We start from the raw sequence: 15,765 nt of genomic DNA, 5'->3' as shown, positions 1-15,765 counted from the left end.
ATAACCATTTTTTCATATTTGAAAATTAATCATTTTATCTAGAACACGTCATTCCAGAGTAGTAATGATTGTTCTAGAGTTAATTGGTGACTGGTTTGTAAGATTTGATATAAAGGTTTTCTGAAATCTAATAGCGGATACATTCCGGACGAACAACATACATTTTCACCTGACATACATACATACACTTCAGACAATACAAAATTCTAAATTAACATACATTTTCGGAGTGGAAAAACAGGTTTTATACATGATTGAAAATGAATTTAAGTAATCATTGTACTTGTTTGTAGTTGTGGACAATGAGAGCGAATAGATAATTAAATACATTATATTGCTTCAGATTATACATATTATGGTGTTGATTTAATCAATAATATCAACTTTTGAAAAATCTATCTAATATAACAATATCATGCAAATACAAAGTCATATTGTGTCCTCGTGCAAGATTGACCAAAGCGCAAAGGTCAAGCCCAAAGCAAACATGATGAAAAACAATTTTTTTGTTCTTAACTTAACTTCTACCCTAATAAATAAACATAATTTTGTCAAATGTCAACTTCTTATTTAATTTGACACATGTCATTTTCTTCGAATTTTTAAATTATTTTTTTTCCACTTGTCATTTTTGTATCTTTTTTTTTTCATTTTTGTATTTTTTTTTTAATTTTTATTCAACTTCCACCTATTAAATGTCACCTCATAGCAATTAATGTGAATTAATATATATATATATATATATATATATATATATATATATATATATATATATATATATATATAGTAAACCTTCTATTTGTGAATTATTATTTCTATTTAATGAATTCAATTTGTGAATTTATATTAATTTGTATTAGTATAGAATAATTAAGACAATTTACATAAATGGTCATTGTGGTTTATTCTATTTATTGTATTTATTTGGAAAGTTTACTTTAAAAACTACTTAATTTTTACACATTCATATTCAGTATGATTTTTTAACCATGATAATATTTTTTTATTAGTATAGATTGAATTACCTATTCATCATTTCATTTATATTTATTTCAAAATTGTACTTTAGAAAATACGTAATGTCTACACTTTATATTTAACTTTTTTAATCAACCCATATAATTAACCGGTTTCACGCCTAGTTTGATCAACAAATAAGGAGCCTGTGAACTGAAGTGCAAGTTTGGAAACATATGGTCGATAGATGTATTCAAACTATAATGAAAGGATACAAAGTGAAATTTTAGAAGCACGCCTTTAGAAACTAAAAATTGAAGCGCAGGGAGAGTTAGCAGGTCACAGACAGAGGCCTGCCATTGTTTCTTCAGATCAGGAATCTATCAATCCGCTATAACTCTCGGTTAGTTTTTACTCCGTTCCTCCATATCTCATTTGATGCTAAATTGATTCAAATTTTAGGGTTTTAAATCATACTGTTTCCAACTGAGCTTTTTCTCTTCGTGCGCACCAACTGTTTGATGAAACGACTCGATCTTTCAAAGCCAAATTACTCTTTAATTCTTTATTGTTTGTGGGAAAACCCCCCATTTTTATAACTTTCCGATCATGGATTTCTTACAAGAACATAGATCATTCAAACTCATTAAAGAAGGGCAGTTTGTGTATAGATTTGTTGCAGATAAGAGAAGCAATGGCATCCCGCTTACAACTTCCAGCCGATGACTCTGTATTGTTACGTATAACTCATTCTAATCTCAAGACATTCTCTACAGATGCTAGATTCTCACTTGAGGTATCCTACTTTCTGCATTCATCATAGCACCAATCTTAGTCCTTAAAAAAATATTTATCAAATTACTTTTAATTGCTGCTTTTAGAGCACAGTAGAAGCTGTCAAAGACAAAATATGGAAAAAATGTGGCACTTCTGTTGCTTCAATGCGCCTTGAACTATATGATGACACTGGTGTTAAACTATCAGACATAACTGATAATACAAGACCTCTTGGCTTCTACTCTCCACTAGATGGGTGAGTGTGTGTGTGTGTGTGTGTGTGTGTTCTCTTGTGAGTTTTCCTTCTTAATTTATTTTACATTATTGTAGATTCCGGCTACATGTTATAGATCTTGACCCTTCATCTGTAACATCTGGTGGGTGGCTGGAGGATACTTCATTGGTGGAAAAATACAAGATTTCTGATGAAGCATATGATAAACTTGATGGTAATTCTTTTATAAAAAAATCTCATTTTAGCATAAGATAAACATAAATTGTTATATATATGTTTGTAGGCACATACAGAAAGTTTAAAGAAAAGCTTGGACCTCGCAGTAGTTCTGTCCAAGAAAAGGTATTAATTTTATAAAAAAAAAAAAACTAAAAGGGAAGTTGTATTAGATAATTGAAATACTTGTGTAAGTGTGTGTTATATTGTGTTGGTTTGATTGTTGACTTTTTTTTTTTTAAATATTTGACAGATGGGTGATAATTATATGGAAGATATTTCTGCAAATATCAAGGTTATTTGTAACCAAGTCGATTTTGCTGATCAATAATCCCAAGTTGAAATTTACTTATTTGCCCTTTATCATAGGTGGGAGATAGATGTGAAGTTGATCCAGGGGCAAAAAGGGGAATTGTGAAATTTGTGGGTAGGGCAGATACACTTGCACCTGGTTTTTGGGTTGGAATCCAATATGATGAACCATTGGGAAAACACAATGGCATGTAAGTGAAATTATACATAAAACTTTGACTTGTTTTCAGTAATAGAATTGTGGGTATTTAATTTTCTTTTTTTTTTTTAATTCAAAATATTTTTGGTAATGTTGACAGAGTGAAAGGGACACGTTTTTTTGACTGTCCACCACTCCATGGAGCCATGGTTAGACCAGACAAAGTGAAGGTTAGCATGATTTCTTTCAATTTTGTAACTATAGTTCAATATTAACTCCATAAAATGGTATTTTAGTTTTTTACAATTATCTCCTAAATGGTGTTTTATGCAGGTTGGTGATTATCCTGAAAGGGATCCCTTTGAAGAAGAAGATGAAATATGAGAGTTTTTAGTATGTATTTGCTTGTGAAAACATTAGTTTATGTAATGCATTTATGAAATCTTGCATCTTGTGATTGAATTTTATGAAATATTCTTTTTGTTAGAATCCTAAGAATGTCCTTCGACTAGTACTTATGCAAAGCCTAAAAATCTCATTCATTACTCGTGTAAGTGTAAGTTTCAGGTACTAAAAATACGTAATGACACTAAAATCAGCAACACAATTGACGTCTCTTCAAATGTTGTGTAAAATATATTTTGTAAAAAGACTTAATTTAGACAATTAAGATTTAGTAACAGTATAATTTAACCGATAAAAATGGATAAACTTCATCTCTCCTCTTTACTCGAATGAATCATGGTAACATATATTTGTTATTTGTGCTTTTGTGTACTTTATATCTTTGATTTTGGTTAACAATTTTCCTTTGTGTTGCCGTAAGTTGAAACTTTTTATTAAATTATCCGTGTCAAATATAGTGTTGTTTTTGTTTCATGAACAAAGGTGCATAAAACTAAGTTGCATATTCTCCAAGTGGTTTGCCAATTTAAAGAAAAAAAAAGTAATAAAGGGACGTAGTCTTTAAAAGAATTGGTTTTATCATATAAAAAAATTTAACGATACAGCTTGTTGTCTGTTTGTCATCTCACTTATTATATGATGATAACTAAGTGGAAATTTTATAAAGATTCAATTTATGTCTAAAACATAAAAATAAATAACTATTTAGTAAAAACATAATTGGTGAATTCTAGACTTATTTGTCATTAATTTCAGACAAATAGTAGCTTCTACCACCCTGCCTTGTATACGCCTCAATTGGGGGCACCGAGGCTTTGTGGCACTTTTCCACAACCTCTCATTGACGTGAATGCCTCACACGCTGTTTTGAGTTGTCCCCCATTCCATCTTGCATATTCTTCAAATAAATATACCAAACACTTCCAATTTAGAGATTTATCAATTAACAAGCTAGAAAGGATTCCCCGGCATTGCCGGGGTCGGAAGGTATTGCTTTGTAAAGTAAAGTAGCATGTTGAATTGCATTGAGATAATCTAGTAAAGAAAGACAAATAATGTCATCTAATTACATAAGTAAGGAAAATCTAAATCATTATTTGTTGCAATAAATGAGGAAAATAAATAATTGGTCTCACAAATTGAACTTTATTACCATGTATGATAGCGGCCAGAAAACTAATTTGGAAAATATAGACCGTTGGTTTTTGTCCGTTAATGTGAGGGTAATTTGGTCTTTTCAGGTAGTAGGGACTCAATTTGTGATCACCGGTAAACCATATGAACCATTTATGTAATTTTGGCAGTGGTGGTGGTGGTGATGGCAGATGGTGGGTGGTTTTATGGTATTTGGTGGGCATTTTCTAATAAATAAAACATTAATTTAAAACCAAAAAGAGAAATATAAATTAATAAAAAAAATCGGATTATGAGTAAAAGAGTAATTTCGTTTTCCATCGTTGTCCTCAATTTGTTAAATCTGGTAAACCACGCCAATCATGTCATTTTTTCTAACAACAACAACAACAATAATAATACCAACTAATAAAGTAACAATTAAACGAAAACATAGGAACCTACAATGCCACAAATAACCAACGGAAGTAGAGGGACCAAAAAAGACAAAAAGGAAGCAACTTTAAAATGACCAAAATATAGTTGAGGGACAATTTCTGCCAAAAAAATATTAATATGGCTAAATACTAATAATATGTAATAAAAGGTGAAGGTTATGAAAAAATCAAATGAAAGTGAAATGGTTGTTTGTAAACAAAAGCATAAAGGTGAATGGTCAATGTTGTAACATTAATTCAAACAATGGAGGACCAAAATTGCCAAAAAAAAGGATAGTTTAATGTTAAAATTTTTCATAACTTTAATATATATATATATATATATATATATATATATATATATATATATATATATATATATATATATATATATATATAATAAGATATAATCAAAACTGTATACTAAAAAACTGATAAGCAGCATCATCTGAATGGCCCACGTCAACCCACCCTAAGGTTGATCGCAGAACACCAGTAATAATAATAATTTAGGTGTGTCAGGGTTTGAATAATAATTTGGGTGTGTCAGGGTTTAAACCCTGGACTTCATAAATGGAATTTCAAATTTCAACCACTAGGCTGGTAGCGCCCAAAATTGTATACTTAACTAACGTCGATGTTGTCAACCATTACAGTCCCTATCGATGCTATCAAAGATGTATTTGTTGATCCAAGAGCTTATTCATAAGTCGAATCGCAAGCTGATTCAAAAGCCGCCACCTGAAATATGACATTTGAAATCAATCAATAAGAAGAGTTTTGAGATAAGTTCACTGAAACAACAATATCTGACTCGAAACGAAAAGTTATAGTCTTATAAAGCAAATTAGAAGATAAAATAATAATTAAAAAATATGAGACATACTATTTTCCGAGCCTCTATGAGACCCTCGGAAACAAATTTCACTTGACGAAGATTGAGTGCAGAGTTGTATAATATGCGATGTCACACCCTCAGTCGTCGGTGGAATTTTCGGGCGAGTGACTTAAATCGAATATCATACACATAACATATATTAAACATTACAACTTCCACTTAAAGTTTTTCACCACATATCTCGTACTTATATATTACATTATTACATGTTTCACTACGAATCTTTGTTGACGCGAAAAGAGAACATAACACATAATTTATAATAGAAACATAAGTTGGTGATCCCATACTCCTTGCGTGAAATTTATGCCTTAATTTTCTGAGAATACATGTTAAAATACGTCAACAAATTTGTTAGTGAATTCTACAGGTTTTGACTCCATATATATATATATATATATATATATATATATATATATATATATATATATATATATATATATATATATATATATATATATATATATATATATATATTGAAAGAGTTGTGTATATAAAACGACAATCTTTATTCATTTTTCGAGACAACAAAATAACCGTTTTCCCCCTTTTTGAGCTTTATTTAACTGTCACATAATTCATATAAGAATTAATAATTAAATATATTTTTGGATCCCCAATTTATCATTTGTTAATTATTACTTACGGTTTGTATATCAGTTAGTTTGAAATCTACGGGATATCAGTAAGGTAAACTCCTCTTACTTTCCTTAATCCTTAACTGAATCATACTAATAGTTAATTTGAAAACCAACGGGGTATTTGGTCCCTGAATAGAATTTGTTCCGATTTCCGTACAATATTGGGGTTTCTAGGTTTATACAATGATTTATAACCAAACTAATGACACCACACTCTTGCACCGACACCTTAATAGGGCATTCTCAAGCCATTCACCTTAGGATAACACAAGGTAATGTTCAAATGGTACTAACGTCAATGCCAAAATCCGTCTCGTTAGACGTAATTGTAGCTAGCAACTCCCAGGCGGACGGTCGAACCATATATGATCATTAATATGACACTTATACTTGTCGTTAGTCGTTATCTGCGGATTAACAGTTATAATCGAGAGGGTTTTTACCAAGGAACTTTGCGGTTTTGGATTTACCCTGTAAAATGGTTCATATTTGAAAACCCGGATATGGTAGGTTGTAACGGTGAACGTAGGTGTATACAATTTATAGGTTACAAAAATCATGTACTTATTGAAAAGCTCTTTAATATTAAAGGTACATGCAATGGATTTTATCACCAAATTACCGAGGATCACGCGGGGTGTCGACGCAATATGGGTGATTGTGGACCGGTTGACGAAGAGTTCTCACTTTCTTGCTATCGGTGAGAGCTCTTCCTCCAGAACCAAATAAACTTTTTCTTTATGCTTTGAAAAACCATAACATCTTTGTTTGTGAAAAATCCCAGTATAATAAAACATTTTTCGGAACATGACACCTTTTTTTATCTATACACCAAATAAGGCGAATTTAGATCCTCATTCATGATAGATATTTAAATCATCCTTATCACTCCGAAACGTTTACATGCTAGTTCTAATGTCGTCATCATACTCCCCCTCAAACTTATATGTATTTCGATCATGCTCCCCCTCAATAGTTGAATCATGAATATGATATGGTGACTGTGAACTCAAGTGCTACCCCTCCACTTGACCATCCTGCGAAACAGGTGTGCTTTCGACATTCATTGGTTTTGGGGCCCATTTAGAAAGTTGGGTCGTATTAGGCCTTGGGATGCCTTTTAGGAAATTAGGATTTTTGAGCAAATGGGTTGGGCCATGATTTTTTGGGCCAAGTAAGAAAATGGTAAAATGGTCATTGAAGTTAGTCAAATAGATCATCGATTCGTGGAAGTGGATACCGGTTTTTGATGGTGAGTTTATTTAATTCCCTATAGTCGATGCACATCCTGAAGGATCCGTCTTTCTTTTTAACGAAAAGAACCGGAGCTCCCCACGGCGGGAAAGGTCCTACTATGTAAATCCCCCATTGGTGAAAGGTCAGGGTTTGATGATGTTGGTCAACGGTGTGGCCGGTTGATTTTGGAAAGGAGCGAATGTCTAGCATTCATTGCATTTCTTGGTTAGGGCTGCGACATCGTTGAATTGTAGTCTGTTTTCAGTCGTCATAAATCGGAAATCGGGAAACAACGCATAGACAGAGAGAATGATTAAAATCCATGTCTCGGTCTATACGATATCTAGAATGGAGAAATATATGATCCCTACTTGTTGAATCGTACACAAAGGCAAGGTTTCCCAGCCCAAAATACCACTATCACACATTTGACAGTTTAAGTCCCCTTTGTTCAATTAATCTCTTTTAGTCACCAAATTAATTCCTAATTAATTTATGACTAATATTAATTAAATAATATGATTTCTCTTTTAATATATATATATATATATATATATATATATATATATATATATATATACACGCCATTCATTTTAATTCACATATACTCAAAATGTATTCCAATAAACCCAAATCTTCCAACCAAAATGCTCCGGTAGCAAGAGCCAAGTTTGCATCATTTTTCTTGAGAACAGGAGCTGAAACATGTTTTTTTGAAGAGAATGCAGCTTGATACTGAAACATTGACGATTGAACACTTTGCATGGGTGGAGTGACATAAGAGAGGGATTAAGGTAGTAAGAATGATATCATCAACATACAAGAGAAGATAAATATGGTCGTTACTTGAATGATAAGTGAAAAGAGAGCAATCAAAGCGACTGCTAGGGAAACCTAAAGAGGAGATGAAGACAACAAACCATTGTTACCAGGAACGATTGGTGTAATTCTTGAGGTTGTCCCATCGTCTGGAATTTTCATCACCAACCGAGTTGAAGTAGAATTGATGAGTGAAGATACGCATGGAAGAAGTCCTAGTAAAGTCTAGGAAAATTTGTCCTTTGATCAATTAAGGTTCATTGGGCCCATTAGGGTTTCACTAGGCCCATTAGTCACATGTTTGGGCTTTTAGGTCAATTAGGGCTTTATTCGGCCCATTAGGGTTTTATTGGGATCATTAGGGTTTCAAGCATCCCGAACGAATCAAACACATTACCTGGTCTCAACTGCTGAACGCATCTTCGATATAGAGACTATTCAATCTCATTCAGACAAGATGAGAATTGAATGTGCAGAGTCGAATGCCCAGGTAGCAAAGATGGAAGCTGACAAGTGCAGTTCGGAGGCCCAACAACATGGGGTCTATCAGGCCAGGGGTCCGACTCGTGTTAGTTCATGCTTGTTATCATGTTGTTTTGTTTGAATACGGATCTGAAGTTTGGGACCTTAAATCCCACTGGAAAGGACCGAATACGTGGAAACTCGTCGAGTCGTTCTTGTGACTCGGCGAGTTGGGACCTCCAGAAGCTTTTATTAGATATTGTTAGGTTATTATCCTACTAGGCGCACATAAGTGTGAAATTTTTGTTTTGTTCATAGTTATTTAGTCCCATTAAGTTTAAAATGAAAATTTTGTATGAAAATTAACGGTGTTACAAGTTGGTATCAGAGTCTTGGTTCGAGGGATTCAGATGTGCTCTCGGGTATGTCTAAACTCAAACTGAGGATTAGAAAATTTTCTAAAAAGAAAGGTATTTGCCTACAAAGCGAATCTAATGATCCTCATAGCTTTAACGTTGCTAATAAGTTTCTCTTTCTCGTCCTGAGGCACATCCTTCACGTCAAGAAGCAGGTGGTTGTAATCCTAGCTCTGACATTCATTGTTAGTAATTTACTAAAATATTATAATTGTTTGTCGTATAGGGAAACGACATTCGGTAATGCCAATAACTTATGGAATTTATATATTAGTTGCATTTTAATGTCGCATTACTAAAATATCATGTTTTTTTCTCCTTTTCTTTCTAGTTCTATTCCCTTCTCTCCTTAAAATGGAATTGGGAATACAAGTTTATACACAAACCATACCAAATGTGTACTTTGAAAGAGAATCATTACAAGAAGTGTTTTGCGGATTTAGTTACCAAGAAGAACAACATGACGTACCAACTAGACCCATCTTTGACATTCCAGAAGCCTTATGCTAAAATCAAAGTGAGGCCCCATAATTTTCATTTTGTAAAATATCATTAAGTTGTTTTGCTACCGTTAAATTCAAAACTTACAAATGTTAACAAAAATCTCGTAAATTCACTACCACAACATAATGTCTTCACTCGTTAGTTATAAGTTGTAATTGTTACAAGCAATTATTCAAATAAAAAGATAAAAATTTAAAGGATTATTATTTTCTAAACACCAATCTTCTAGTATTTTTATAAGAAAATTCATCTATTACATTCATAAACAATATTATCAAGAAATTCATTCTCAACTGAAATTAAGCCAGACCGTTTAATCTCTCTTGAGAGATGGTCGAGCACATATAAGATTTTAAAAGCTTTAATTTTGAAAAACTTTTTTTCGGTTGATGCAATTATAATAAGAACGGTCAACAATGTTTGTATGATAGACAAGAAAATAGATAAGTGTTTATCCTTTACAAGAAATTTAGTATTTCGTTAATTGTATTATTATTATGTTCAAATGATAAATGTTTTTGTAACAATTTGAATTTGCTGAACAAATCATTAGCATTGATGTCTATGGCCATTTTGCAAACTTTTTTCAAGATTTTTACAACTTTCTTTTAATTCACTAGTATTTTGTGATTTCAACTTTTTTATTGTGAATAAGAAACCAAAAAGATATTCGTATTGTTTGTATTGTTCAAACTTTTCCTCCAATGAACCAATAGCTTGATCAACTATGTACACAAAATATTAAATCATTATTGACTCATGAGTTGAAAAGTTAATGTATTTGTTTTGATGACCCAACATCACTCTCGTCGTATTTGTTTTTAAATTGTTCTTTTTTTTTTCAACAAACACCGGATCAATTCCTAAATAAGAAGTTATAGCTCTCGCATAATCCCAAGGCTTGTCAAACTCATTCTCTCAATAGTCATTAAAAAAACTAAAAAATTGCTCTAACGCTACTCTTTGTCTCATCAATACGCACAGTCTCAAATTAAATTTGTTTGTTTGGGTTGTTTACTTTAACCAATATATGATACCATATAACCATAACAATTATAAAGACAAATTTGTCAAGTTCTTATTCTGTTAGACAAGTAGTTTCACTTTTGATCTTTAATTATATATGTGTCTTCATTAACAAGTTTATAATCAATAAACATATGTTAATTGGATCCTAATTACATAATCTACACAATCAAAAACCTTGAAACAGTGATCAATTAGCAATAAATAATCAATAAAGTAACCAAAACCATCACCTTCACAGTCGATAGGAGAAGAAAGCATCAACTAATCGATCCAAGACCTATCAAAACGGGTTAATCCGGTTTTAACCGGTTCGACCGCGGTTTAGGGGAAACCCGGCCGGTTCGATTCGTTCCGTATTTTTACAAAAAAACGTTCTCAATTGACCTGCCTTCTACCCCTGGTCATGGTCCAACTGGTTGAACCGGCCCGGTCGACCCGGGTTTTAAAACATTGCTTGAGTCCCTGCCTCCCTGGAAGCTACAACCTACACTTTCACTTTTTCATTAACATATTTTATAAATAACGTTTTATACCGTCTTCCATTTATTCATACACTTGTAGAATAATTTTCATTTAGAGGGCTTTTTGTGAAAGCAATACTCTTTATTTTCTAATTAACATACTATGTAAACAACGTTTTAAGTACTCAAATATTCAGATTATATTCTAAAGATAATATACTAATCTAAAATTATGAATCAAATTGAAGCGCTTTGGGCGTGTTCGGCACGGAGCGTTTTAGAGCTTTTAGCTTCTAGCGTTTGACAATACGCTCTGATTTGAACAGAAAGCTCTGTTTGGAACTACAAGCTTCTAGATTTAGTTTAAACAAAACGCTCCAAATCCAAATGTTACTTCATGTAGCGTTTAACAAAACGCTACAAGCTACAAGTTACCCGCTACCTGTCACAAACTATCCGCTACCAACTACTTTTATTGAACATGTCCTTTGTATGTGATTTATGATGATAATAAATAAATAATTATGGCAAGTAATCAAACATTCATGTTATATTCTAACGAAGGAAAATAGGACAATGAGTTGGTTCCAACTTGAAAATGATGACGAGTAAAATGACATTTTCTCGTGGAAATTAAGAGAATTATGAACAATTTGTATCACACTAATGTTTAGGGAGTGGCCTGAGAAACACAACACCTATAATTGTAAGTAATCAATACACCCAAACAATCTCACAAGTAGTCACAAATACTGCATGGTACTCAAACTATAGAAGAATGAGAAATGTCGTGTTTCTTACTCTTATACGATAGCAAAATCTCAAAAAAACAAAAAACAAAAAAAAAACAAACAGTAGTAGCTTGTGATCATTGGGATCATCATCCAAATCAACATCACTATAAGTTTGCAATTCTATAGAGGATGTTGAAAGAAACAAGACTCTGAAACTCAGTGTCTCAAAGTCTCAAAATGAAAATAATAGCTCTCCAATGAATAGTAGTATGAGTAGTACGTTACAAACTAATTAACCATATAAATAGTATTGTACAAACTCGGATCTAGTAGAGGAACACCATAGGTTAGAGAATAACGTGTGTTGGTTTCAAGGGGCATGTCAACAATCATGTTCTTAAAGAGACATACACACCAAACATATTAGAAATATACTTCGATAGAAACAAAAGATAAACCTTTTGGGATTGGGTGACCTTAATCCATAAATATTAATGTAGCATTCTCATCTCTATATAACAACACGCTATGCCAAATCACGTTTTAGAGACTCAGTGTCATCATAGTCATAATTGGTGATGATCATATCATCTACATATGAGGATAATAGAATCTGATATGCATTTATGTATTTGAAAAACAATGTCGAGTCATGATAAGAAAACCAAGAAAAATAATCATCTACAACTTCTCAAACAAAGCACATATGACTTGTTTAATACCTTATATGGATTTATGAATCAGACAAACTTCATCGGGATCATAAGCAATACATGAGGAGGTGTTATATTGGTCATATACATGTGAATAACCCACAAGCTATATTATCATGTAAGGGTTTATTTCGAAAACAATTTGGTTTGTGTAAGGATGTGCAAGTGTATGTCTAAGAAGGGTTTTTCATCCAACCATTTTGACTATCCACACTTGACAATGCTTATTAGAAAACATTTCAACCACAATACCGTCTGGTAAATTAATTTACCGTGAGACAAGATGATATAAAATGAAGGATTTAGCAAAGTCCAATATACAATAAGTATTTTCAACTTAGAAAAAAGGGGTTCGTTAATCTTTGACATTTGGTCCAATCCAAAAAATTGACTAGAATTCTATATTTATGTAACAACCCATTCAATAAATCTAACTAATTGGCGAATGATGAAACATTGTATGTCTTTTCAAAATGTTCACTTTACAAGACTCACGGGTCACTTTATATAATACATTACAAAAAAATAATTAATACTTATCATTTAAAAAATAAATTCTTTGTGTATCATTAAACACTTGTCTAATCATGCGTATGTGATAAGAAAACTAATTTGACTTATAAACCTATGATAAGGCTAGGGAGTAGCCTCGAGCTCGACAGCCGCTAAGCTAGCTCGGCAAACACCATTCTCTCCCCTTATAGATAAGATGTTGTTGACTCTCTCTCTCCTTACTATCTTCTTCTTCTTCCCCACTCCCCGGAAAGAAAATTTATCCATCCTTGGTAGCTCAGTTCTTCTTCTTCTTCTTTTTCTTCTCTTCTTCCCCACTCCCTAGCCATGGAAAAAGTTTTCTCCATCCTTGGTAGCTCGGTGAGATCAACACCAAACCCCCCTCCCCCTCCAACCTAAGAGGTGAATTTTTCAATACTCACTGTATTACTAACAATTTAAATGTATTGGTGTAAGCCAAACTTGGATAATGAATGATACTATTACAAAATTATGGATCTATAAAAGTTATTTTTGCAAAAATCTGTCGGGTATTTGAAGTTTTGTTGGGATGTCAATGCTCAAGCCTAGTCAAAATTTTGAAGTTCCTACTAAGTGAAATCAGACTATTTTTTATGCTTGAAAGTTTGTTAAAGGCAAAAAATACATTTAAGCATTTATTGTTGGTAATTTTAGAGTCACCGAGCATTTTATGTAATTAGAACTGAAATGTGAGCTAAGGGGCTTATCATTTGTACTTTATATTATATGTTATGTAAATGAGGAGTGGAGGCATATATATGATCGAATTATAAGCGGGTATGGCAGAATGGCTGGGGCAATGGGGCAGCGCCCTTAGCGGAGTCCAAGGAGTAGAGACCCTGGTGGTGGCAGGTGGGGTCGAGGGGCAGTGCCCTCGTGGGGTTTGGGGTAGCGCCCCAAAAGGTCTTCGGAAATTTAAATTAGTTACTTTATGGAAAATCCAAATTCTAGTGGGTGATTATGGTAAAACTGATAAATCTTATCAATTTTGGAAACCATTGATCGTGCCATTAATTATGTGATTCTCCTAACTAATTTAGAAGACAAGAAACCGTATATGTCTAATATAAATACGACTCTTTAATTGAGCCGTAAAAGAACCCTTCTCAACTCTTCTTATTCTATACAAACTCAAAACCCTTTGGCGATTTAACTTGTGTTTCTGTGCCTAGATACACAAGTGTCGTTTTGGATTATCCTAGACATGATTTCTAGTAACTCAGGCATAGGATAGAAATATCAGTTCGAAAAGTGAACTTACACGATCCAAGAGAAATTTGGTTCTCCGTCATCACCCTACATACCCCCAACATTTACGAGCTAGTAGGGAGGCAGTGAAGGGGTAAATTGAGTGATTATGAAGGGAGAATGCTTGAGGACTGAATTTATGTATGATATGTTAGAAGTTTGTGAACATACATCAATACATTTATCTTATGCTTATTATAGTACTAGTAGTTTAATACTTACTCATATTTATTTAAGGATTAATAAATTTAAATGATATGAAATTGTTGGTTAATTTCTAGAAATTAGTTATGTCTCATTCATTTTAATATCAATTCAAACACAGAAAATTTAGATGTATTTGGATAATCAATCTTGATGTTTGGTGTAGGAGATAAAGACATGAATCTCGTTATGATGTCCCAATTTGATGGAGATTTACACAGAAGATTTATATTGGTGTTGTTGGGGATTTATTTATTTTATAGCCCAGCGGTATCCGGTGTTGCCCTGTCTTCTTGAGGTTAAGGGTTCCAGTCTCGCAATGGACATAGGTGAAATAATTTAGGTGTATTTTGTTTATTTGTCGTTTCAAAAAAAATATATGGGGTACCAATTATATCATATTGGCATAGATAGATACATCATATATCACTAAAAATATATAGAGTACCGACTACGTAATTTACATAAATGGTCCTAAGGCCATACATATATATGGAGGAAATATTACAAGAGAAATATCAAAGAAAATATATGAACCAATTTGACATAACTAATGAAAATTAGATTTGCAAAATATTTTAGGAACTTGCCTAATGTATTTATGAGAAACTAAATTTTTTTTTAACGACAAACTAACTAATCTACTCCTAAATAACCACTTATGTCTCAACTAAATATCCTCCATTTTTTTCCTATAAATCCTTATATCCAATTAAATACTGACATATGTAATATTTAATGTTCATTTAATAAAATTTAATGATATTTTAATATATCAATATGACATATATCATCATTTAATTTGGTAAGATGATTTGTAGTAATAAAAGTAAAGGATATTTAATTTCTTGTATTTATGTTGTCGCCTCAAATCCAACTATAAATGTTTGTGGAAATAATATAGTTAATGTCGTAGCCCAAAATTACAAAGAATCCTCATTTGCGTCGACCAGAATAAATTTTGTTAATATGTTATTTGAAGTTTATCTTGAAAAATATAGAACTCTATATGTTTATAATATAAGCTTATTTGACGCTTAGCATGACAAATATAGAGCCACTTTGTGAGTACACAACCTTATGGGGAAGGATAAAGAAGCATTAACTATTTGTACATCGTCAAATATTTCACTACAAATTTATAATAACCTCATAAAAAAGCTTGTAAATAGGCACAAACAAATACCACATTCGTGAATTAGGAAATGTGCATTTGATCAAATTTTATACAGTTTATGACTATTGAATAATGCAAATATTTATATATTTTGGCAC

The 15,765-nt window shown here is 32.3% G+C and overlaps 1 protein-coding gene and 1 long non-coding RNA gene across 3 annotated transcripts; both read left to right on the top strand.

The window, feature by feature from the left end:
• The first annotated feature begins 1,207 nt into the window (after positions 1-1,207).
• On the top strand, positions 1,208-3,125 carry EMB2804 (tubulin folding cofactor B). Of its 2 annotated transcripts, none has more exons than XM_079022862.1 (9): positions 1,208-1,360; positions 1,629-1,753; positions 1,839-1,990; positions 2,065-2,183; positions 2,253-2,311; positions 2,439-2,480; positions 2,555-2,688; positions 2,797-2,866; positions 2,970-3,125. In XM_079022862.1, the coding sequence occupies exons 2-9, from the start codon at positions 1,652-1,654 to the stop codon at positions 3,018-3,020; spliced, it is 729 nt and encodes a 242-aa protein (XP_078878988.1). In that variant the 5' UTR covers positions 1,208-1,360; positions 1,629-1,651; the 3' UTR covers positions 3,021-3,125. The 2 variants fall into 2 exon arrangements, with proteins under 2 accessions (XP_078878988.1, XP_078878987.1); XM_079022861.1 differs by having other exon boundaries at positions 1,212-1,360; positions 1,618-1,753.
• Positions 3,126-13,141: 10,016 nt separating this feature from the next.
• LOC145075157 (uncharacterized) lies at positions 13,142-14,899 on the top strand. Its single transcript, XR_013692361.1, has 2 exons — positions 13,142-13,419; positions 14,657-14,899. It is a non-coding gene; the product is annotated as an uncharacterized LOC145075157 (long non-coding RNA).
• Positions 14,900-15,765: the final 866 nt, after the last annotated feature.

The sequence above is a fragment of the Lactuca serriola genome, chromosome 9, assembly GCF_051521515.1.
Source record: "Lactuca serriola cultivar US96UC23 chromosome 9, Lser_US96UC23_V15, whole genome shotgun sequence".
Taxonomy (NCBI): domain Eukaryota; kingdom Viridiplantae; phylum Streptophyta; class Magnoliopsida; order Asterales; family Asteraceae; genus Lactuca; species Lactuca serriola.
Note: the sequence above shows the minus strand (reverse complement) of the source record. Positions and strands in the feature narration are given on the sequence as shown.